This window comes from Macrotis lagotis, chromosome 5 (assembly GCF_037893015.1).
Source record: "Macrotis lagotis isolate mMagLag1 chromosome 5, bilby.v1.9.chrom.fasta, whole genome shotgun sequence".
Classification (NCBI taxonomy): domain Eukaryota; kingdom Metazoa; phylum Chordata; class Mammalia; order Peramelemorphia; family Peramelidae; genus Macrotis; species Macrotis lagotis.
The window spans coordinates 20,258,507-20,284,060 of NC_133662.1; the positions used below are offsets into that span (position 1 = coordinate 20,258,507).

General features: G+C 39.0%; 3 protein-coding genes and 1 non-coding gene across 6 annotated transcripts in view; 1 reads left to right on the forward strand and 3 right to left on the reverse strand.

The window, feature by feature from the left end:
- PRPH2 (peripherin 2) overlaps positions 1-12,362 on the reverse strand; it is a 40,986-nt gene extending 28,624 nt beyond the window's left edge. The window contains exon 1 of the mRNA XM_074236979.1: positions 12,103-12,362. The gene's annotated coding sequence lies outside the window, so the exon portion shown is untranslated. The remainder of the gene's footprint in view (positions 1-12,102) is intronic.
- On the reverse strand, positions 9,020-10,496 carry TBCC (tubulin folding cofactor C). The gene has a single exon (XM_074236980.1). It carries the CDS (start codon positions 10,277-10,279, stop codon positions 9,272-9,274), a length of 1,008 nt encoding a protein of 335 aa, XP_074093081.1. The 5' UTR covers positions 10,280-10,496; the 3' UTR covers positions 9,020-9,271.
- The window catches only part of BICRAL (BICRA like chromatin remodeling complex associated protein), a 101,796-nt gene continuing 86,803 nt past the window's right edge, over positions 10,562-25,554 (forward strand). The window contains exons 1-2 of one of the 3 annotated variants that reach the window (XM_074236972.1): positions 10,600-10,614; positions 16,014-16,170. In XM_074236972.1, coding sequence (XP_074093073.1) covers positions 16,032-16,170 — 139 coding nt within the window. In that variant the 5' untranslated portion in view covers positions 10,600-10,614; positions 16,014-16,031. Of the gene's footprint in view, positions 10,615-15,313; positions 16,171-25,554 lie in introns of those variants that run through there. The other 2 variants (XM_074236974.1, XM_074236971.1) reach the window with 2 other exon arrangements.
- Positions 11,904-12,007, reverse strand: LOC141490290 (U6 spliceosomal RNA). Its single transcript, XR_012469139.1, has one exon. It is a non-coding gene; the product is annotated as a U6 spliceosomal RNA (small nuclear RNA).

The window sequence follows — 25,554 nt, forward strand, 5'->3', positions numbered from 1 at the left end:
TCTAAAATATATAAAAACATTTACTTCCCAAAGTCCTTAAGCATGAATTTAACATCTTAGAGCAATTATCATAGTTTAGAGTTGGAAGTAACCTAAAAAGGCATCCAGCTCTAAATCCTGAATTTTACAGATATGGAAACTGAGACCTAGAGAGGTTAAGTAATTTTCCCAAGGTCCTATATTTACAGACATATGGTTTGAACCTAAGTCCTCTGACTCTATTGCCCCTTTCCTTTTATCACAATGTGTCTCTCAAAAGCCATTACACTGACAGTGTCTCAGCTCACAGTTCACTATACCTGAAATGTCCTTCATCTTCCTTTTGCCTATTGAATTCCTACCTATTATCACCCATAACTGGGGGAGGGCAGGAGTGTGAGGTGGTAGGTGTGATCCCATTCCCAGAAAAAAAGGGACTCTGGATCTGCATTGAAACAGATTAGATTCAGTCTTAGGGAAGCATGACTCCCCCAAAAAAGGGTTTAGACTTTTTCTCACAGTTTTTAGTTCATTGTCTCCACACTGGAGATCCAAGGAAAACATCCAAAATAAAGTTTGTGCCTATGATCTCTTCAAAAGGGATTAAGGAAGACTTTTCAGAGTAAGACAATGGATACTGGGTAAGATAGTTATTTATTTTCTCTACCACAAAAGAAATGCTTTAAAAATGCAGATGGGGGCAGTTAGGTGGCACAGTGGATGGAGGCACTGGCCTTGGAGTCAGGAGGACTAGAGTTCAAATTTGACCTCAAACACTTAATATTTACCTAATGTGTGACCTCGGGCTAGTCACTTAACTCCATTGCCTTGCAAAAAAAATACTCATAAGCACACATTAATAACATCCTAAAATATTAAAAAACATAATCCATCATCTATTATCCTGGGAAGTAAAGACAACTTTATAGAACTGCTATATGCCTCATATCTGCATTGTCAGAGTTACTACCAAGGACAAGATCTGGCCAGCTAAGACATTGTTTATTACTGGGGCAAGTTAGTTAATCAGTAAGTAGGTTCACTGTCTTCTAATGATGCCCTTGCACTGTTGTGCCGCTCTCTTTTTTCCCACTAGGTGTCATATCTCCAAGCCTGCCCATCTCTCTTATTCTCTGAGACTTCTATGCTCTCTCCGGACGTGGTCACCTTCTACTATTCTAACGGTTACTATTGGGAATTGCTCCTGGCTGCTAGCTCCTGCACTTCATCCAATTAGGATAACATTCCAGCAATCTCAGCTCTGGTCTACAAGAGTATAGACTAGAAAGTTTATTCCTACTGGGACTCCTCTTCAGTTATAGTTAAAGGCTAACTCAATGAAATCAGAATGCCACCCAGCTAAGATTATCTCTTTTCTTTTAATACCCTTGTTGGGGAGTAAAATTGTAGTTCTTTTACTGATCAACTATCTGATTTCTGGTGAGAAGATTCCAAGACTTCCCTTTAGTTTAGCATACAAATGAATTTGAAACAGAGCAAAAGATAAGGAAAGGAAGGAGGAGCATTTTCCCATCCATCTGGTCTGTAGTTCTGTCTCTATTATGTCTATCATTATACTATTGTCTTTTTTTATTATGTCTAATTAATATGCATTGACTTGTGGCAATTCTACCAGTGGAATACTAACCACTATGCTAACCACTGAGATATAAGTAAAACCAAAAACGCAGTCCCTAATCTCACGGGAGTCACAATATGTAAATAACAAAGATATTTACTGACAATAAGTAAATAAGTGAGTTATATGCAAATTAAATAAACGGTAATCTCAGAGGGGGAAGTTGGTGGTAGCTGGGAGAACAAGGAAAGGTCCATTGTATAAGGTGGTATTTGAGTTTAGTACTGAAGGAGCCCTGAGAGTCTAAGGGTCATTGGTGAAGGGACAGAGAATCTCGGGCATGGGAGACAGTTAGTGCAAAGGAAAGGAGATGGGAGATATGCAGCATCAGAACAAAGAATACAATGACAACAATAGGAGACATCTCCTGATAAAGGGGCAAAGAATGAAGATTGAGATATATTTTCTTTGGTCATGGCTAATTTGGGGATTTGTTTTGCTTGATTTATGAACTGACAAAGGCCAGAGGGGCTTTGGGAAAAACATGTATAGTAATACAATCTTGATAGAGATGTGAACTAGTCCAGCCATTTTTGGAAAGGAATTTGAAACTGTGCCCCCAAAACTATTATACTGCACATATGCCATTAATACCACTACTAAGTCTATGCTGTCAAAAAAAAAATCAAAGAAAGAGGAAAAGGATTCACATAAACAAAAATATTTGTAGCAGCTTTTTTTTTGTTTTGGTAAAGATTTGGAAACTGAAGATGTACTCATCAATTGAGGAATAGCTGCACAACTTAAGGTTTATATATGTGATGGAATACTATTGTATTGGAAAAAATAATAAAAGGAATGGTTTTCTTGGGAAGATTTGTATGAACTGATAGGGTAAAGTGAACAATTTATACAATTATAGCAATCTCATAAAGACAAATAACTTTAGTTTTGGTTTTTTTTTTGTAAGGCAAACTGGATTAAGTGGCTTGCCCAAGGCCACACAGCTAGGTAATTATTAAGTGTCTGAGACCGGATTTGAACACAGAGACTCCCAACTCCAGGGCCGGTGCTTTATCCATTATGCCACCTAGCCACCCCTGACAAATAACTTTAAAAGACTTAGGAACTCTGATCAACATAATGATCAACCATTATTTATCAGTATGAAACAAGTCAGTCATTTTTTTTATTTTCTTTTTTTTTTTTTGGCAAGGCAATGGAGTTAAATGATTTGCCCAAGGTCACTCAGGTGATTATTAAATGTCTGAGATCTGATTTGAACTCAGTTCCTTCTGACTCTAGGGCTGGTGTTCTAGTCCCTGTGCCCCCTAGTTGCCCCTTTCATTCATTCTTAATAGAGAAGTGGTAAACTCAGAGTGCATGTGTGTGTGTGTGTGTGTGTGTGTGTGTGTGTGTGTATGTAATATATATATATATATATATACATACATATATCTATATACGTATCTATATACATATATAATTGGACATGATCAATTCAGGAATTTGATTTCCTCATCTGTACATATTTGCAATGAGGGTTTTGTTTTTCTTGTTTTTTCATTGAGGAAGAAAGGAAGTGAGGAGAAAATGCAGATCTGAAAAACAGAAAAATTTAATTTAAAATGAGTTTTTCTTGTCTTTTCATTTGGTGATCTGGGGGGAGGGGAGAGTGGCAGATTTTCTATGATTGGAAAAATAAAATATAATTTAAATTTCAAATTAAAACTTTAAAAACAGAAGTAAAATGTAATAAAATCAAGGCAGCATTTGCACTACCATATTAAATGCATATTAAAAAACTAAACTGTACCTGTTATAGAAATAAATAAAACCTTTTTTGGTAAAAAAGGAGACTATTTTTATAGGACTGTGACCTAAGAACCTATATAGGCAGGTGGGGCAGGGTCAATGAAAGAAAGAAATAGAAGATGCAAAAGAAAAAGAGCATAATTGTTGAAGGTGAAAGAGTGGCAGGATCAGGAAGACAGATGGAGGGGTTTGTCTAAGGAAAGGACATTGGTTCACTTGAGAGAGAAACCAAGGTAAATGTTATGTAGTTCCTTCTTTCAAGAATTATACAGTCTAACAAAGAAGATGTGCAAAAATAACCATCACAGGAGAAGAGTGCTGATAGAGTTCAACAGAGATCACAATTCTTTCTGTGTTAGTGCTGATCAATGAAGGCTTCGTGGAAGAGGTGTCTGAGGTGAGCCTTTAAAAAAGGGTTTATTTAACTAGAATTCTAAAGGACAGATGAAAAAGCATTCCAATAGCAATGCAACATGAAACATACATTTTTGGACATAAACAGTGTGAGAATTTGTTTTGTTCATCCATGTATATTGTTATATTTTTGGAAGGGATATGGGAAATCTGGGGCACTAATACATTATTTGGTGTAGCTGTGAACTCATCCAACCCTTCTGGAGAGCAATTTGGAATTATGCCCAAATAAAAATGTGCATACCATTTGATCCAAGCAATACCACTACTGGGTCTATACTCTGAAGAGATCATGAAAAAGAGTAAAAAATCATTTCTACAAAAATATTCATAGCAGCTCCATTTTTGGTGTCAAAGAATTGGAAATTGAGGGGATGTCCATCATGGGAATGACTGAACAAGTTATAGTATATGTACCCTATGGAACACTATTATTCTTTTTTTTTTAGATTTTAATTAAAGATTTTATTTATTTTGAGTTTTACAATTTTCCCCCCAATATTACTTCCCTCCCCCTCCCCAGAAAGCAATTTGTCAATCTTTACATTGTTTCCAGGTTGTACATTGATCCAAATTGAGTGTGAGAGAGAAATCATATTCTTAAAGAAGAAACCTAAAGTATAAAAGATAACAAGATCAGACAATAAGATAGCAGTTTTTTTTTCTAAATTAAAGGGAATAGTCCTTGAACTTTGTTCAAACTCCACAGTTCTTTATCTGGATATACATGGTATTCTCCACTGCAGACAGCCCCAAATTGTCCCTGATTGTGGCACTGATGAAATAAGCATGTCCAACAAAGTTAATCATCACCCCCATGTTGCTGTTAGGGTGTACAGTGTTTTTCTGGTTCTGCTCATCTCACTCAGCATCAATTCATGTAAATCCCTCCAGGCTTCCCTGAATTCCCATCCCTCCTGGTTTCTAATAGAACAATAGTGTTCCATGACACCACAGTTTGCCAAGCCATTCCCCAATTAAAGGACATTTACTTGATTTCCAATTCTTTGCCATCATCCCAAACAAGGGCTATGAATATTTTAGTACAAGTGATGTTTTTACCCTTTTTCATCATCTCTTCAAGGTATAGACCCAGTAGTGGTATTGCTGAATCAAAGGGTATGCACATTTTTGTTGCCCTTTGGGCGTAGGAACACTATTATTCTATAAGAAATCATGAGAATTCAGAGAAGCCTGGAGAGACTTGCATGAACTGATGCTGAATGAGATGAGCAGAACATTGTACAATGTAACAGCAACATGGAGGTGATGATCAACTTTGATGGACTTGCTCATTCCAACAGTGCAATAATTAGGGTATCCATGATGGAGAATACCATCTGTATTCAGAGAAAGAACTATGGAGTTTAAACAAAGACTGAAGACTATTACCTAATTAGGACATTCAATTCAATTTAAGTCTAATAGTGAAGATGATGATGTTTGTCTTTCATTCTTGAAGAAGACCATGACATCAGGAAGGGAATGCCATGACAAGCACATGAATTGGATTTGAGTGAGCAGGGGCTGTGCTAAGTCACAAGCTTCACTTTTTTCCTCCAGATCCATCTGGGGCCAGTGGCCAGATATGAATCAGAAAGACTGAAGATGGTTTTAGATTCAAGGTAGTCAAGGTTAAGTGACCTGCCCAAGGTCACACACACGTACTGTCCGAGAACAGATTTGAACTCACGTCTTCCTGACTTCAGGGATAGTGCCCTCCCACTGTGCCATTTAGCTGCATTTTTGCTTCCCTCTAATATGTGCAAGGTATGTGCTAAATGTTGGAGATACAAATTTAAAAAATGAAAGAGTCCCTGCCCTTAAGAAATTATCCTTCTACCAAAGAATAGAATGTGTAAACAGATTTTTTTGGAGGTTGGGGTGTGGGATGTAGATCATTTCAGACAGGTATGGAAACTACCTCTACCAATGCACATAGTCTTAAGAGCATTTCTTGGGGTCCTAAGGGGTCTACATAATCAGTAAGTGTCATGGTAAGGACTTTAAATCAGTCTTTCTGACTCCAAGGCTAGCCCTCTACATCAATGATACCCTGTATTACCTCTTAGATACCAGAGATCCACACCACTTGAATGAGACAGAAGTCAACTCTAATCCCTTGGGGAAAACTTAGGATCACAAGGCTTTACCATCTGCACTCCCAGTCTCAAGGTTCTAAGAACCTTATCTTCTGCTTAATTTTATGGCCTCCAAGCATTTGTGAACTATTATCTGACCTAGTAGTTGCTTAAGAGCCCTTTAGTCTGGCTCTCTCTGCCTTGCTGCCTAATTCTCAGGGGACTTAAAGACCTTTCTTCTGAACTCTTCTATAAGTGGTTTCTCCCAATTACAATGTAAACTCCTGAAAAGAAAATTTTTCATTTTGTATTTTGTGTTTAATGTACAGTAAACGTGTGATGAATCTCTTTCATTCATTCATTCACAAATATAATTTGAGAGCACTGACAAGGAAGGTTTCCCATAAAAGGTGGCACCTGAATGGAAGTTGAAGGAATATGATGAGGGAATGTATTCAAAAATGGAAGACAGCCTGGGCAAAGCTGAGGAGAACTAAGACAAAATATAATCTAAGTAGAACATCTGGTAGATTGGAATCTGATTGTAAAGTCTTTAAATAGCTTTATAATGGAATTTGTATGGGTGTGGTATGGTTAAATGCTTTGATAGCTGGGTGAAAGAGGGATTAGGTAGGGTAAGATGGAAAGCAAGGATGATCAATGGGGTTATTTACAATATTACAGGGAAAACTGCCTGAGGATCTTCCTTTGGAGGGAGGCTGTGGGAGGGGAGACACAGAAGTAGATTTAAAGAGTATCATGGGGCAGCTAGATGGTGCAGTGGATAGAGCATGGGCCCTGGAGTCAGCAGTACCAGAGTTCAAATCTGACCTTAGACACTTAATAATTTCCTAGCTGTGTGGCCTTGGCAAGTCACTTAACCCCATTTGCCTTGGAAAAAAAACTAGAAAAAAAGCATCATGGAATTAGAATTGACAAGATTTGGCATCTGACTGGATTTGGGAGTTGAGGAATATGAAAGTCCCTGGTGATATCTCTTATCATCTGGCTCCAACATTACCTGTCCAGATCATCTCACGTTACACTTGAACTCAGCATCCCAATCTATGTTTCCTCGTACCTTTGCCTCATACCCAGCACATATTACCTCTTCCACCTTAGCCTTTTAGAATCAGTTTAGATGAATCTTCCTAATGGAAGGGCTGAATTCTCTTTAATAGTGCTGTCTCCTCAAATGATCATTTATCTACTTGTTTGCTCATTACATCCAAAAGGAGAATGTAAGTTGGTAGAGGGTAAAAACTTTTGTCAGTGGTATAGTGGTCTTGTAGTAAGGAAGATCAAGTCCCACTACTGCCTCTTACAAGCTGATATTTAATAGTTTTGTGACTGGGTTTTAGTCTAACATCTGAACCTGTAAAATGGAGCTAGCTGTAATATAATAAATAGAATGGGGCTACTTCAAGAATCAAATATTATATATAAGGTACTATATGTCAATTAAAACAGTACTGGTTTAATTGAAGTTAGCATGTATTATTTTCATGGTTTCTCCCTGATAAAATAGAGGTTTCTGAAAACAATGACAAGAGCAGTATATTACAGATTAGTTCTTCTTTGACATTGGCCAAGTTCTTTACTTCCCAGGATTTACTTTTCTCTTGAATAGGGTTGGATGAGATGATAATTAAGGTTACCAGCAGATTTAACTCCTTTCTCTAGAACAGGAAACATGTCTTTTCTTGCTAATAGTTAAAAGAACATTTTATTTTGAACCAAATTATTTTTACCTCATCTCATGCTGATTTTGAAACCTTCCTGAATAAGAACCAGGAAAACTATAAAGAATGACTATAAAAATGTGTAATTATCATCATGCTCAATTCCCCAAAAGAAAGAAAATGCAAAATCATTTCTTTTACATAGATAGGAGAATGCGCAAAAGATACTGACTATTCTTGTTGAGTTTTACTGAACTACCTTTCTTTTCTTTATTAAAAGGGGATGGCTCTCTGGGAAAGCAGGAATGTATCTGGACATGAAATTATTTAAACAAATTTAAAAGGAAAAAACTTTCCCAAGTCTGTCATCAGTTAAAAAAAAATGCACAAAACCTTACAGGAGAGGTTTTATTGTGGAGATTAAAAATATGGAAAGCTTGAGTGCTATGCAATATAATACTAATGCCAATATTATATAGCATTTGGCATATGCCAGGAACTATGTTAAACACTTTATAAAAATCATGTCATTTGATATTCATAATAACCCTGAATGTTGGTGCTATTATTGTCCTCATTTTACAGAAAAGGAAACTGAGACAAACAAAAATTAAATGTTAATCCCAGAGTATGAATTATTTTTAAAACTTCAATTCCAGAAAATACTGGTATAGCATCCTATACCTAGGGAGCACCTAATGAGTGACAACACTCCTGATCATTTGCTTCATAAAACAGTTGCATCACATTTCATTTTCTATTAACATTATTTTTTAAGATTCTATAGCAATTATACAGGATTGTGGCTAACATCTATGAGAATTACAACTGATTTGACATAAAAATTTTTCAAAAATTTATAATGATAAAGTATAAATAAAATACAGGTCTTTAATTCAGTTAAGATTGAATTTTTATCCTATAAAATTTCATATAAGCATTATGGACATTTATTAAGTTATCCTCTAAAAATAAATGGAAAAATCGAAGACAGAAAAATCTTTTATCTGGGATTTGCCTTGATCCTCATCTTCCTTTAAGAGTAATAGGGGCCTAAGGTCCAGCAATTTATCCTTATAAAATTGTATCCTGAGCATGCACCCCACTTGGTAAAAGCTTTTCTTAAATTCTTTATTAACTCCTTGCTAGAACTCTAGAGGAAAATATACTCAGGTGCAGGGTTAGCTTCTTCAGCTATTTTCCAAAGCCCTGAGTCAATACAAATGCTTCGACAAGTCTGTGTCTCCCCCATTAAGTGGAACAGTAAAGCAATCCTAAAGCAGGAAAGTGAGCTGGCCCTCAGAATAAATTCAATAGCTACCTGCTTAAGTAACCTTAAATAAATACTCACTGCTTTTTTACACTAAATAGCAATCAGTAGAGTATTCTACAAGGCTTTTCTATACTAACCAGCAATTGATGGTTTCCAGGAGGCACTAAAATTATTAAAAAAGGAATACACACTGATGGATCTTTTTCATTTTTATTCATCTCCATGTAGCCAACTCAAATCATGTAGTCACTAATAAATAATGAGCTAGAAAAAAATAAGACGGATCTATTCTTAAATTATCCGATATTGTTGCTTGTGGAAATTAGAGAATCTTTGCCATCGAGACTTTAAGACACTGGAAGTGTGTAATAAAGTACAAGTGTTAAGAACTGGTGCACTGTGGCGTCAGCATGGTTTGATGCGGGCTGGGGGGGGGGTGCCAGGGGTATCAGTCCCCCTGGATGGTCCACTCCTCTTCAGGAAGAATACTCCAGTTCGGGGAGGCCACGCCTCGGGCCAACCAGTTGAAGTCGTCCACATCCCTCCAGTTGTTCTTGCTTCGGTCCAGCCCGGAGCCCGCAAAGTCCTGGTCGATCCCCGGGTAGCTCCAGGAGTACGGGGCGAAGCGCACGCCGCTGCAGTCCTCCACGATGGCGCGGCTGGTCACCTGCAGGAAGATGCGGGTGTCCCGGGTGCGGTGCGTGCGGAGCTGCTGGCAGGCCACGGCCAGGACGCAGTCCACGCAGTCGTCCAGAAACACGGAGGTGGAGACGGGCCCGCAGAGCACGGTGCAGCCGCGGGCCTTGGTCAGCCGCAGCGTGTTGGGGTTGCCGTACAGCCGGACGGTGCAGCCGGACAGCGCGGTCAGGAGGATGTCGCGCTGGCGCAGCTCCTCGCGCCGCATCTGCAGGGTCTGCGCCTCCCGGTCGGCGAAGCCAAAGCCGGAGGGGACGTGGACGGCGCGGCCGGGCGGGGCGGGCTCGGGCTCGGGCTCGGGCGGCGGCGGCGGGGCCTTGGCCGCGGGGCCCGGGGCCGCGTCCTTCCGGCGGGATTGGAAGGCGAAGCGCTTCTTGGGCTGCAGCTCCTGGCGCCGCTCGGCCAAGGCCCCCTGCAGCCGCGCCAGGGCCTCCTGGCCGAGCCGCACGTCGTAGGGCGCCAGGTAGAGCACGGCGTCGTTGAGCAGCTTCTGCAGGGCCTGCAGCCGCGAGGCCGCTTCTTCCAGCCGCGCGGCGTCCGCGCCCCCCAGCAGCAGCTCCACGGCCTCCCGCTCGCGGGCGAAGGCGGCCGCGAAGAAGTCGCTCTTCTCCTCCTCCACCGTCTGGCTCTGCCGCTCCTGCTTCCGCCTCTCCACTTCCAGGAGCCGCTCCCGCTCGCGCCTCTGCAGCCGCTCGGGCACCGGGCCTAGGCCGGGGCCGCCCACGTCTCCGTTGGCCGCCGGCGCGTCCGCGGCCTCCATCGCCCGCTCCTCTCCGCCGGCGTCTCCGCGCCGCGCGCCGGCCCTCCCCGGAGCCTCTCACTAAGCCGGCCTCCCATTGGCTCTCGCGGACTCCGCCGCGGCCCCGGCCTCATCGTGCCTCGCTATTGGGCGCCCCTCCTCCCCCCCGCCCCCGCCCCGCGGGAGGCGCCAGGAAGGAGTGGGAGGGAGGGCGGTGGGGGCGGGGCGGGGCCGCCGGAGGGAGACAAAGGTCCCTGTCAGAGGGAGGGGAGGGCGGGGCGGGAGGCGGGCTGGGCGAGCTTGGTTTTTTTTCCTCTCTCTCTTAAAGGGGCAGGACTTGTATCCGGGATTGTGGGGTGAGTTGCAGCAGCGGCAGCTGCACATGTGGGTTTGTTTATAAGAACAAGGTTAGAAACTCGCAGGCCTCCCCCTGCCCCCCGCCCCGGCTCCTCCCCGCGCCCCCTTACGGGCCTGAGACCCGCCGCCGGGGAGCGTGTGTGCGCGCTCCCGGGGAGGGTTCGGGCAGCGGTGAGGAAGGTGGGGGGGGGAGAAGGGAGGCAGGAGAGAAAACGCTGCCCGGGCCGGCGGCGGCGGCGGCGGCGGCGGCGGCGGCAGCTGCCCCGGCTGGGGGCCCCCGCGCCCCGCGCCCCGCGCCCGTGCCGAGGCCTCCCGGGGGGCGGGGGGCGCCGCCGGGGACCAGCCCAGCTGGGGGCCGTCGGGTCGGGGGCGTCCGCGGCGGGAGCGGGAGGGGCGGGGGCCGGGGACCCCGGGGCACCCTCCTCCCCTGCCCCCGCAGCCCCGGGCCCACTCCCGCCCCTGCCACCTCCCCGCCCCAGCTGCGCACAGCTGGCAGGGCGGAGGGTGGGGACGGGCCCGGCGCGGCGCAGCCCAGCCTGCAGCCCAGGCTCCCTTTAGGAGAAAAAGATTGGGGGGATGATTACATTATTCCTGGAGGCGGGGGGAGGAGTTTGTTACCGGAAGTGAATTAGGAAGCCCCACCTCAAAGTCGGGCTGCGGAGGGGGTGCGGGTGGGGGAAGCCTGGGCCAAGGGCCGGGGAAACGCTCCGCCCTCCCAGAGGGCAGAGGCAGTGGTCGGGGGGCTCAAATCTGTATGCCCCCGACGGCGACTCAACCCCCCATCCTGTTCTCTTCCTCATCGCCTGCCGCTCCCCACCTCTAAGAAAATCAAAATTTATCGTCCAGAGTCGTTAATGACCGCGGCGTCCCTGGTCGGGTTAAAATATTAGGGTCAGTCCTAGAAGACGCCTCTCCAGATTCTCATAGCCCTTTCTGTCTTTCCCCTTATCTTTTCCCTTCGGTTCTTTTTTTATATTCCTCGAAGAAACTCTCTTGAGTAATTCAGAGGCTGGTGTTCATCGATGATGGCACCTGACGGCGAAATCTTGGGGGGCTAGTGAAGATGGTTGAGAAGGGAGGGGGTCGGAGAGCCATGGAGAAGAGAAAGCGTGATGAGAGATACTGTACTGACTTGGTAGGAGGTATACAATGTGTACAAGCTATCAAAAACTATTGTGGGAAATTAAATATAAGACATATAAGTTTTAAAAACTTAAATTCTGTCTAAAGGAAAATTTTGAGTGAATACCGCTAAATAGTAGACCTATGGGGTTTTTTTTTAATTAAAAAAAATAGGGCACTCTTCACAAATTTGAAACATTCTTACTCAGGGCCATACTAATCTTCTTTTTATTGTTACAATTTTAGTATCTGTGCTGCCAAACAAAATACCTGTGTGATTTTCAGTATGACAATACCATATTTTAAAATGGAAAACAATTAAGGAGAGAGAGAGAGAAAAAAAGGAAAGAAAGTAGTTCACCTACCACATCTCCTTGAGTAGCATCTTCAGAGTGTCCTGGGTTAGAATGGCTGTATACGGTACGGTAGAAAGTTTGCTGGATTTGGAGTCAGGGGATCTAAGTATAAATCCTGGACCTCCCACTTTTTAGCTGTGTGACCTTGGGGCAAATCATTTTAACCACTTGGGGACTCCCACTTCTTCAAGTGTAAAATGAGGGCTTTGGACTAGGTGTCACTTTCAAGTCTAAATCTTTGATCCTTTGAGATCATTGGCATAATTTTCTCTAAGGTTAGGAACTTCTGGAAGGGGAGGTCCCAGAGACTTGATCTAAACAAATTCTTTTTAAGAGTTCAGCACAGTATCATGCATTTAGGCTTAGACTACTTCTAGAAGAGGATAAAAGTTCTGATGTTGTTATGATGCATTATTCAAGCTGATTTCTAGAGGAAACAATGGTTTTGTTGGAAGAAAAGTGGACAATATACTGTAAAATGAATTATGGTACTAGAATAAAGAAGTATTACAAGGTTTTACACATCAACATGATGTCTCTTTTGGAAGAAAGAAAACTCTTAAGATGCCTTTGTGTGTTTTTATCCTTTAAATGTCCACTTAGAAATTGCAGGGTTCATTTCCTTAGCTAAAATTTCAATAGGTGTTATCTACAAACCATTTTTCATTGCAGTTTACAGGATGACTAGTATTCCATGCATAATAACTTGAATTTATATATCATCTTAAGGTTTTCAAAGCATTTCCTTACAAAACACCTTGAGGTCAATAGGGTAAACATGATCATCCTCATTTTGCAATTGAGGAAACTAAGGATTAGAAAGGTAAAGTACCTTTCCCAGCCCTTACATCTAAACTAGGACTTGAACCCAGCTTCAATCATTATACCAGGCTGCCACTAGCAGGATCATAGGAAGGGACCTTCGAGTCCATCAAATTAAACCCCCGCATTTTTCGGAGGAGGAACTGAGGCCAAGAGAAATTGTATCAAGTCAAAATGTCTACTGTTTGACAGGCACTATTTGATTTGCAACTTTTTCCTCACATGTATATCACCTATCCTCTAATGTATCCCAATCTATTCATTATACCATATTGCATGATGAATTAATTGTATGTCACACTACAATAGGAAGTGAACAAAAGCTGGTTAATTTGTAAAAAAGATAAAATACTGTATCCAGAAATCTTAACAACAAAGGAATTTGGTTCTTTGTGTATTTTGATCTTTTCTTTATCAGGAAAAGATAGCTTTATCCATGTGGTATTGTAGGTTAGATTTGGATTTTTAGAACTGGGCTAGAAACTCTTTGGCTCTACAACTTGCTACTTTTGTGACTTAGAACAAATCCTTTCTTCATTCTGTGCCTCAACTTAATCATCTGTAAAATCACATAATCTTTTTCAGCTTTTGGTATCATGATTCTAAATGTACAAAAAAAAAAGCATTTGTAGATGGGTTAAGGTATTTACAAATAAAATAGATAAAATCCCTGCCTTCTAGGAACTATTTTCTAAAATTAGATAACATTGTTCTGTTATTTTTGGGGTTGTCAGGCAAGTATTCTGAGCCACAAAAATGAGGAACAGTCATGGCTATGGGGAGTGTCTTGTTCCTAGAAAGGTTTCAAAGTAGCTAATTAAGAAAGGAAGAATCAATCCCTTTATCCTTTTTCCATTGCCTTCCCTCTACCCCTACTAATTCCCTTTAAGGTGTTGAAACTATAAAAGGCAATTTAGAAATAAGCCCCTTCCAGCTACAAATCTTATAGTCACGTTATCATCAAATATAAATTCTAATTAGTTAAGTGGGGTTATTGAAGCACTGTTGCTGGAAGGGTTAGAAGCTAATGAAGAGCCTATATTTGTGGCAAATAGGTGAGATCAGAGCTGATTCTGAGACAAGGTGGGGATGTGTCAGATTAGTAGCTTCCCAAATTACAATGTTGCTTAAAAGAAAAGATGAGAGTTGAAATAATTTTCAAAGATTTATTAAGAGTCTCTCAGGAAAGGGACGGCTAGGTGGCACAGTGAATAGAGCACCAGCCTTGGAGTCAGGAATACCTGAGTTCAAATCTGGCCTCAGACACTTAATAATTACCTAGCTGTGTGGTCTTGGGCAAGCCACTTAACCCCATTGCCTTGCAAAAAAACTAAAAAATAAAAAAAGAGTCTGTCAAGATGTTTCTTCAGTCTGACACGTACAGACTTTGTAGAAACTCACTCTTACACAGAAATTCATGTAGAGGCCCTAGGTGGACATCCGGTACTTATATAATTAATACATTTATATATTGCATTAAAGATTACAAAGTGCTTTATATACATTATATCATTTGAACTCCAACATCCACAAGGGAAGTTACTTAAAGGCATAAGAAAATGCAGAGGTAGTGGATAGAATTGTAATACAAAAAGTCTAGAAGACCCCAGTTCAAATGTCATCTCTAATATGTCCCAGCTATGCCATAATGAGCAAGTCATTTAATGTGGCTAAATCACAGTTTCTTGAATATTCCTAATACCAACCTGACAGGGATGTTGTGAGGCTCATGTGATGGTAGTTGAAAAGCATTCTATAAAAGTTGATTATTATTATTTTACCTTTTTTCCAAATGAAGAAACAGAGATAGAGAGGGAATTGAGATTGGAGGCAGATTCTGGTATTTTAGAGGCTTGTAGAAGCTGTGTGGGGCTCTCCAGCTCAACATTTTCCAGCATGTGTGATGGATTTTTCATTCCTTTTCCACTGGGTGATTTTAGACAAAGTGCCATTTCAGAATTGGTAAATCCCTTTTGTCTTTGAAATGTCTAGGCAGAATTCTGCTTATTCAGCCTGGTGTCCTTTTCCTTATTATCTTAAATGTTTCTAATTGTTGTTCTTATTGCTCTTACTAAGATGTCTAGATGGTTCCAGAGATCTGGATCTTGTCATAATTAGGGATCATGTCTTTGCTCCGTAGAGTATATTATTCTTTGATTTAGTTCTAATCTTGTCCTCTGTGTTTATCAAAGTTAGTGGTTCTTAAACATTTTGGTCTTAGTATCCCTTTAAATTCTTAAAAATCATTGAGGATTTCAAATAAATGTTTATGTGGATTATATCTATTGATATTTGTTGTTAGAAATTTAAACTGATAAAAATTTAAAATATTTATGAAAAACTATATTTTCAAAAAGTAGTGGCACTATTGGTAAATTATGCAAATAACTTTATTTACATGTTTTGCCATTATTTGCCATATTTTTATTTACATATTTTTGCCACTCTTTTTAACATCTATCTAGCTTAATAGGAGACAGCTGGATTGATTTAATTTGCAACTTTTGTATTCCTTCGTGATATTTTGGTTGAAGTATATGAAGAAAATTCAGTCTTACATAGATATGTAGATAGAAAAAGAAGTGTATTAATTGACAAATAATTATTATAAAAATAGTTTTATAGTTTTTATATTTTGGTGGATTCTCCAAAAGGGTCATGAGAACCGCCCCACCCCCAAAGTCTGGGTATCTAAATATATCTTTATTCTTTCTTAGCATGTCAAGACATTACCTTTCTGATGTCATTGGTCCTTTTTCTGAGAAGAGACAAACAACAACTTATCTCTCATACATACTAAACATTGGTTCTAATCTTGCTTTTGCATTTATTTGAACAATTATTAATCAGTTGCTACCTCAGGCTATCACAGAGGCAAAAACAGTCTAGGCATAATTCAGTAGATAAAGTATCTACTGTCCTCAGAGTATTGAGCTAGGTGGTGGGGGAGATACAAAGTTTATATATAGTATTCATCTCTAGGAGAAAGATAATATACGATCTCCAATAAGTATAAAATAACAAAATATTACATGATAAATATAAATGAAAAAGTTTCAACAAAATGCTTCAAGGGAATCTCGTCCATACCATTCCAGAGAATCAAGAAAGGCTTTATGAAAGTAGCATTTGAATTGGACTTTAAAGGATGGATAGGAATTCAATCAATGAAGAGATCCTGGAGTGGGGAACAACATGAGAAAAGGCATGGAAGTGGGAGAATACATTGTATTTTCAGAGTATGGAGAAGTTCAGGTAGGCTGAAGCTTTTTCTTTGTGTCATGTGTTTACTGAACTTTCTCTCTGAAAAGATACATGGTGATGCAACAGATCAGAGCCTGTTGATCTTTCAAGTGAGATGAGGATTTTTAAAAGTTATTGTAGCAATAATAACAATAATAGCTATCATTTATGTAGTTCTTTAAAACTTTGGTAAGCACTTTAAGACTACTATATCATTTCATCCTCATAATAACTCTGTGAAGTAGGTACTATTATTATTCCCATTTACTGATAAACTGAGGCTGAGGGGTCTTACCCAAAATCATATACTTAGGAAATAGAAGAGTCCGAATTTGAACTTAGATCCTTTGACTCCCCAATTCATTAAACCAACTGGCTTCTTAAAAATAAAAATGTATATTATCTCACAAGTTTTTGGTATACTTTCCTATACTTTTATGTAAATAGTCTCTGAGAACAAAGGACAACATATACTTTGGGGGGGGGGGGTGTTTGCAAGGCAATGGAATTAAGTGACTTGGTCCAAGGTCACATAACTAAGCAAAAAATTAAGTGCTTGAATTTGAACTCAGGTACTCCTGACTCCACAGCGGGTACTCTCTTCATTTTGCCACTTAGTTGCCTCAAACAACAATATATAAATGGTACTTAGTATCACAACTCCTTAGAGGTCTGGGATAACATACTAGGGACATCCTTTGAGGAATTTTCAGGGTCATTTTGATTTGCTCTTTGATCTCTTGAGGAGTCTTCTTTAGCTACTGGTAGTGGTAATTTTTCTTCTGTAAAGGTCTTTGAGCAGAGGTTTAGATATTTACAAAGAATGATATGCTGAAGTAGGGATTCCTTTCTGGTATGGATTGGATCAGATAATGGTCACTGAGATCTAGGAGAATGCTAGTTCTCCAAAGGGAAAACAAATACCTAAGACATACTTTTTAAGTTTAATTTGTATTATTAGCATTTCTCCATCATTTTATTAAATCTAGATAATTAACAAAACAATGTCAAGCCCTGATTAATAGTGTTTGCTGATTTCTGAAGTGTAATTGCTTACACTGAAAATTTCGCAATAAAATTCCTGAGGGTTGTCCCCAGTACACCTCTTCTGAGATCCTGACTCGAGATTCAGTGATTCTGCAGTCTTAAAGGGATTGTTTAAACTAGAGTACATCTAGAAACAAGTTAGACTGTCTCAGCTTGAAGAAAAATGACAATTTAATCATTAATTATTCAAACACAGACATCAACCTGTTAGTCAGCTCAGCATTTTTGTAACTTACTTGGTAAGTAACAAAAGATTAGTTTAAGACACAGTACCTTTCCTACCCTCTCTCCTGGTTTTAAAGACTAATGATGGGGCATGATATATATTACTATTATGCAAAGAAACATCCTTCCACAAAGTGAGATAATTAAAGGTCAAAATCCACTTCACAAATTTCTATTGGTAGAGTTATGGTTTTGGGCAACAGAAGCTTCTTGTATTGAATTCTCTGTGTATATCAGTAGTAATCAACTTTTTGCTCAAGGTACAACATTATTCTTTGCCATAAAGAAACAGGGCACTCTCTTTAAGAACTTAGATTCTTGGGCTTGTCCATGAGATCATAAATATGTTTCATACAATTCTAAGCACAGTTAAAAGTGTGGTTTGGTACACTGTTTGAGAATAGTGTATATATTAAAATAATAAAGAGTAGGAATTAGATGCCTCTTTTCATATTCTACCTCATTCGTATTGTAATGGCATTTTACAAAGTCATTTGAAATAGCTGGACTCTGAAACTATATCCTTCCAAAGCAAATCCTTTGAAGAAGCAGAATATTAGTGCTAAAGGGGACTCATTTTTACAGATGAAGAAAATGAGGCTCAGTAAGAAAAAATTACTTGCTAGAGGCAGCTAAGTGGTATAGTGAATGGAGTATTAGGTATAGAATTGGGAAAACCTGACTTAAAATCTAGCCTTAGATACTTACAGTGTGACCCTAGGCAGGTTGCTTAACTTTTTGTTTGCTTCAGTTTCCTCATCTGTAAAATGTTGATAGTTAATAGCACATAATTCTTGTGGTTATTGCAGGGATCAAACAAGAGAATAATTGTAAAGTACTTATTATTAGTCCAGTGCCTGGCACTTAGTAAGCACTCTAAAGTTAACTACTGTTGTTGTTGTTGTTAATATTATTATTATTGTTGCTAAAGGTCATACAAGTATTTCTTGAATTGTATACAAGCCTTTGACGACTCTTTATGTAGTACTACCCATCCTTTGGGGGGGTAGGTAAAGGTCTAAACTCTAGATCTATGATTTCATCAATGTGAGAAATTCATTCTAATGAGAAAACACCTTCTAATAGGAGATGAAATAATTGGAGATTCAACAACTGTTCTACAACTTTCAATCTTAAGATAGTTGAGTTGTGTTTCAGCAAATAGATTTTGGACTCAAGACTTCCTGACTTTGGGGCCACTTTTCTATCTACTGTGCCATATTCTATCTCTTTTATGTTCTTAAAATGGTCTGATGGATTTGTGATCTGCTGGAATTGCTCACAAGTCACATCAAATCTTCAGACTGTATGTCTTGAGAGATATTGAGAGTCAACCTGTAAGGAAGGAGGAGGCAAGATGTATAGTTGACAATCTGGCAAATTCTTGAGGCTGCCCTTCATTTCTGTTCTACTTGGTCAGATCACTATGATGCTGAAATGAATTATCAGCTCTGACTGTTAAGAACTTTAGTGCTCAGCTCATCCAAGAATATCAGGCATTAGGTAAACTTCTCCATACCATACTTAAACATGTCAAATAATTTGTACCAAAAGCCTAATTTGTTGATTTATTGAGAGGGAGATAAATGCCAACAGATCTGATACTTGTGTTAGCTGGGCAGGGCATTGCCATTATTGACTTTGAAGTTTATAGGGAAACAAAATGAATAAGCAAGCTCAGTAGATGTCCACAAGATATATATATGTACATATGTATATATGTAAGCTGTACTTTTTACTATGACTTTTTATAAAGACACATTGTTTAAAGGCCAAAAATGTATGCTTTCCATAACACATCAACATATATTTTGTGACCAATCACGTTTGAGTGTGTTGTGGTAGAATTTCCTATATAGTAACATACAGGCATTTTTTTCAGTCTTTCTTAGGTTGTTCAGACTGGATTTTTTCTGGGAAACATAATAAATAACTAGAAGGATGCTTAATGAATAGAGAATTGGAGTACCAAGAGTTAGAAAGCCTTGAAGACCATTTTGGTCAATCTGTGATAGCCTGATGACCACCTTCCTTTCCTATTGATTAAAAGAGACAGTCTTACATTCATGTCACATCCAAACGGAGCCCCTCTCACCTGGAAGGAAACTTATTAGATTGTAAGCTCCTTGAGGTCAAAGACCTTGTCACATACAAACAGTATGTTTAATGTTTTCTAGTGTGTTCTTTTTGATAGATTGTCAGCTCCTTGAGATCAGGGACCATTTCTTTTATTTTTTAATAGTTCTTTTCTTATTTTAAACTTAAATACAACATAAGAAAAGAAAAAAAAGCATTGTTATGTGCACAACAGAACTTGAGACAATTCAAAATATAAAACAATAAATTTCAGTTTCAAGAAAGCTTATATAATAAATATTACACACTGGGTTCAATATTCTCCATCTTTTCATTCCTTCCTTCTTTTTTTTCTCTACTGTGTACTTTTTACTTTATATTTTTCCTTTCACTTTCCCTCCCACCCCAGAAGGCAACAATTAAGTGCAGATATATAGATATCTGCACATATATAAGCACATGCACATCCATATATAGATAGATAGATAGATAGATAGATATACATTTATATATATATACAGACCAATATAAACACATATTCACAGATATTTATAATCATACACATATTTATACATATATATGCATATAAGTAGTAACATCAGACTATGCTTATTTCTACTTATCTGTTTGTCTGAAAGTGGATAGCATCTTCTTTCATAAGTCCAAGTCTTTCCAAATTTTTCTATTTATTTATTGCAAGGCAATGGGGCTAAGTGGCTTGCCCAAAGTGACACAGCTAGGTAATTATTGAGTGTCTGAGACCAGATTTGAACTCAGGTACTCCTGATTCCAAGGGCCAGTGCTCGATCCACTGCACCACCTAGCTGCTCCATTCCATATTTTTCTGAATCCACCAGCTCATCATTTCCTCTACCACACCAATATTTCTATCTTATACTATTTGCTTATTTTAAATAGTCCAAAACCATATTAATATTGCTGACTTCCAGGGACCACTTTTTTTTTTTAGGTTTTTGCAAGGCAGATGGGGTTAAGTGGCTTGTCCAAGGCCACACAGCTAGGTAATTATTAAGTGTCTGAGACCAGATTTGAACCCAGGTACTCCTGACTCCAAGGCTGGTACTTTATCCACTGTGCCACCTAGCTGTCCCTTAATCTCTGCTGAATTGAATTGTTAAAATGACAATCTCTCTAACTCTCATTTTCTCTATTCTAAACTACCACTACCTTGTAGGTTGGTCTTGTCATCCTCATTTCATCCTTATTTTCAGCAGTTTAATTTCATGGCACGTTGGTTCCTAAGTTTATATCTTATTTCTCCTTGATTACCTTTTAGGTTGGCTGCTTCCAAGTGACAGCTAGGAAGCCACCCTCATCTCTGATAAATCACTTATTTGGAATTGTTTCCTGTAGATAACTAATCCCTTCCACAGTATGTGGCTTCATATTTACTTTATATTTTCCTTTTTTTTTTTTAACTTTAAAATTTTTATCCTGGGATCCACCTTATTTAGGGTATGTAGTAGCCACTGTCCAGCTCCTATATCTCTAAAGATTTAGATGGGGAAAAATTACTGTCTCTTGAGAACCGCCTTGGTATAGACAACACTGTCTAATCCTTAGCATTTAACATGTGTGCTTTGCTAAAGCAAGGATGGGCTGGAGGTGGTTTATAAGAAACAAACTGGCCCTGGAGTCTGGAGGACCTAAGTTCAAATCTGGTCTCAGACATTTAATTATTTAGCTGTGTGACCCTTTTTTTTTTTTTAAGGTTTTTGCAAGGCAAATGGGGTTAAGTGGCTTGCCCAAGGCCACACAGCTAGATAATTATTAAGTGTCTGAGACCGGATTTGAGCCCAGGTGCTCCTGACTTCAGGGCTGGTGCTTTATCCACTGCGCCACCTAGCCCTCCCCATTGCCTTTCAAAAAAAAAAAAATGTCCAATTGTGAGAGACAGAATGCACCCATAGATTAAGAGCAAACAGAGCATTAAGTAACAGAATAGTAGTTTTTTTTAATTGAAAGAGCGTTCAACCTTCTATCCAATCTTTACCAGAATGGAGTCCTTCCATATAATATACTCAACAGATGATCATTGAGCCTATGATTGAAGACCTCCAAAGAAAAGAAATTTTCCACTTCTCAATGCGCTAATCATTAGGAAGTTACTTCTTGAACATCAAGTCTATATTTTCTTCTTTGCAAATTTTACCCATTATTCCTGATGCTGATCTTTGGAGCCAAATAGAATTAAAGCTAATTCCTCTTTTAAGATCTTCTCCCAGACTAAACATACCCAGTTCTTTCTGCTTATCTTTATGTGACTTGAACAAAGGGACACTCTGGACTCTCCCCAATCTATGAGTCTCTTCTCTGTTGTTATCTTTTGTTCTAACTTGCAAATGGATTGAATTTAAATGATACAGGGTTGTGAAAAATCACCAGCCTCATTCTCTCCTCCAGAAGGCATCTGGGTTCGGTGGCAAAATATAAATTAAGGAGATTGGAGATGGCCTTGGATGCAGTGAGAGTGGGAGACCTTGGCCTTTTTAAGCTAAGGTATTTCCCAGGTTTCAGTTTGACTGAGGCAATACTCCTTCACTGATAAAAGGCTTGGTAAGAAAATAAGGCAAAGAAAGACCTCTTTTTACTTAGTTCTAGGTTTCAGTTTAATTGAGGTAATACCCATTGAGTGACTAAGGCTAGCTAAGAACTGAAGCAAAGAATGGCCTCTTCTAGATTCATTCCTGGAATTGTGCACATAATAAAATCTTTTAGGGATCCATTTTGAGCTATTAAATTTATCAATGATTTTGTGGGATTTTTTTTAAAGATTTTATTTATTTTGAGTTTTACAATTTTCCCCCCATTCTTGCTTCCCTCCCCCCACCCCCCCCACAGAAGGCATTCTGTTAGTCTTTACATTATTATTATTTTTTTTTTTAGGTTTTTGCAAGGCAAATGGGGTTAAGTGGCTTGCCCAAGGCCACACAGCTAGGTAATTAAGTGTCTGAGACTGGATTTGAACCCAGGTACTCCTGACTCCAGGGCTGGTGCTTTATCCTTGAGGCCACCTAGCCACCCCTCTTTACATTGTTTCGATGGTATGCACTGATTTCAGTTGAATGTGATGAAAGAGAAATCATATCCTTAAGGAAGAAAAATAAAGTATACGAAATAGCAAAATTATATAAAAAGATAACGGTTCCCCCCCCTAAAATGAAGGTAATAGTCTTTGGTCTTTGTTCAAACTCTACAATTTTTTCCTCTGGATACAGATGGTATTCTTCATTGCAGGTAGCCCCAAATTGTCCCTAGTTGTTGCACTGATGGAATGAGCAAGTCCATCAAGGTTGATCATCACCTCTATGTTGCTGTTAGGGTGAACAATGTTTTTCTGGTTCTGCTCATCTTGCTCAGCATCAATTCATGCACATCCTTCCAGGCTTCTGGTTTTTTTCTTAATGCAATGAGATAGACATCTAATTTTCAAAAATTTGTTTTATTTTCTTTAAAAGCTTACAGGGAAACAAATGAACTGTGTTCATTTGTAAAGTAACCATAAGATGATTATCTAATATCTCTTAGTTTTCGGTGAAACATTTTTTGCATTGTGTTTTAGTTGTTGAATTCAAGAGCTAGGTTGATTTGATCTAAAACTTTGGGGGGCAGGGTTCAAGTAGTATAATTTTTCTGTTAGATTACTCACATAGCTAGTTTCATAATGGATTTCCCAACTTTGAATGTGTGTTATATCTTTATCTATATGTGGATTTGAGACAACCAAATGGTAACCATTTATAGGTAGACATCTTTTGTATTTCTTACTTGATATGTTTAGACTTCTTATTCGATATGGTTTTTTAAATTATATTTAAAGCAATGGGTTAAGTGACTTGCCCAAGGTCACACAGCTAGTCAATCATTAAGTGTCTAAGGCCACATTTGAACTCAGGTCAGAGACTCCAAGGCCAGTGCTCTATTCACTGTGCCACCTATCTGTCCCTAGTATGTTTATAAGTTTTAAATAATGTTTTGTTTGAAATTGGTCACATTTCCCTGGAGACCAAGATTATGTGAATATGATTATAGGTGTAGAATCTAGTATCTATAAGAATACTAAATGTTGGTCTATTTGACATAACCCATTGATTTAGCTATTATTTGATCTTTTGAGAACCAGCATAGTGAAAGTCAAAAATTTGTGAATTCTACTATTTTTCATGCAGGTCTTTCACTATTTGTACTTTTCATTTAGAAATGGGTTAATTAAGTGATGAAGAAAATCTTCAAGTAAAGGATTTATGATATGAAAAATCCAAGACCTGGTGTATTTAAGGGCTTTGGTTTTTCTGCTGGAGGTGAATGAACTCATGAATACCCAGGTTATCTGGAAACAAAGAATTATCTAGAAGGGAGATGGAATATTCTATAAATGGGTCATCATTAGGCAAAATTGATTAATTCATTAAAGCAATACCTAAAAACACACCAAGCTGAATAGTTCTGTTCTTGACTTTAGTTTGACTTTAACATGAAGTCCTTAAACTGCACCACTCTAATAATTGGATACCATTATTTAGGTGGCATAATTTTTAGGCCAGCTTTTGCAACCATATCCTATTTATTTTTATTTGTGCCAAGTTATGTTTTTTCTTTTGACACTAGGAAAATGTGGATGCAAAATGTTCATTGAAATATTTGGGGGGGGAATGAGAATAGTTTGAGGATCAGTGATAATAACCTTGGCATGGACTTGTAGAACCTCTGAATATATTACTAGAATTTATATTGTATAAATGGAATTCTACATATTCATGTTGTTTTTATTTTTATTTTTTATTTTTTCAAGTTGTTTTTAATAAATTATGTACATACAAAAAAAAAAGAATGACCTAGTTTACCTAGTTAAGAACAAATCAGTCTGGGAGGGGAAGACTCTGTGGTTTCTGGCAGAAATAGAAATAATTACTATTTACACCTCCTCTGAACCTTCAGGGTTCAAATGATGACCAAATGAGGCTTGGGCTGGCACCTATTGTTGGCCAATCAATGACAGCCAGAATGATTCAATGTTGTTGTCGCTACACAGAATTTAACATAGTCCTCCTGATGAGATTTGATCAGGGCAGAATTCACAAGGGCTGTCCCCTTCCCTCTTCCTGGAAGCAGTGTGTCTCAATTCAGCCCAGGGTTGCATTTGGCTGACACATCACTCTGCTGACTCACCGATCTTACAATTCACTAAGACTCCTTGATCTTTTTTTTTTCTTCCAGAACAATTACTCTCTAAACATGACTTGCCCATCTTGTACTTTTTACTTTCAAAGTTTATTTTTTGTACCCAAGTTAAAGACTGTACTTTTATCCCTTTTGAAATTCATTTGATTCATTTCAGTCTAATGTTTCAGCCTATTAGCATCTTTTTTTGACCCTGACTCTGTCATCTGGTTTGTCAGCTGGGCCTCCCAGCTCTGTGTCATCTGAATATTTATTGAACATTTCCTCTCTATGCTATTTTCCAGGGTATTGATAACAATGTTAAACACTGATCTTGGAGTCAGAAGGTCTGCTTCTGCTACTGTTTACTAAATTATGTGACCCCTTCTAACTATATCTCTGATCTTGAGTTTCTAAGTACTATATGTTAGGAATGATCAGAAAGGACCTGGGGTATCAAGGAAGTTCTAACCATAAGATGACCAGTGTCAGAGGAATTGATTTATGTGCATTTTTATCATCATCTATCCTGATTAGTGATGGTTTTTAATTCTGGCTGAAATTTTTTCTTTTCTCATTTGTTCCAAGTGATAGGGCTAGGGAGAGGAAAACTGTTCAAGTTGAGATAACGTAAATCTCTGCCTTCCCTTTTGGAATATTTGTTTCTGTGCAAAGATGTTAAATTTATTTTTTCACAGCTGAACTGTCAGATGTCTAAAGACCAAAAAGTTATTAGTGAGTGGTCTTGGAAACATTTTGTGAAGGAAGTGAGAAGGAAGTCAATGAGGAGATGGGGATCTTTAATGTGGATTTTGCACTTGATTATATTGTACCTAGAGAAGTGACTTTTTCTTCCCCCAACTATAT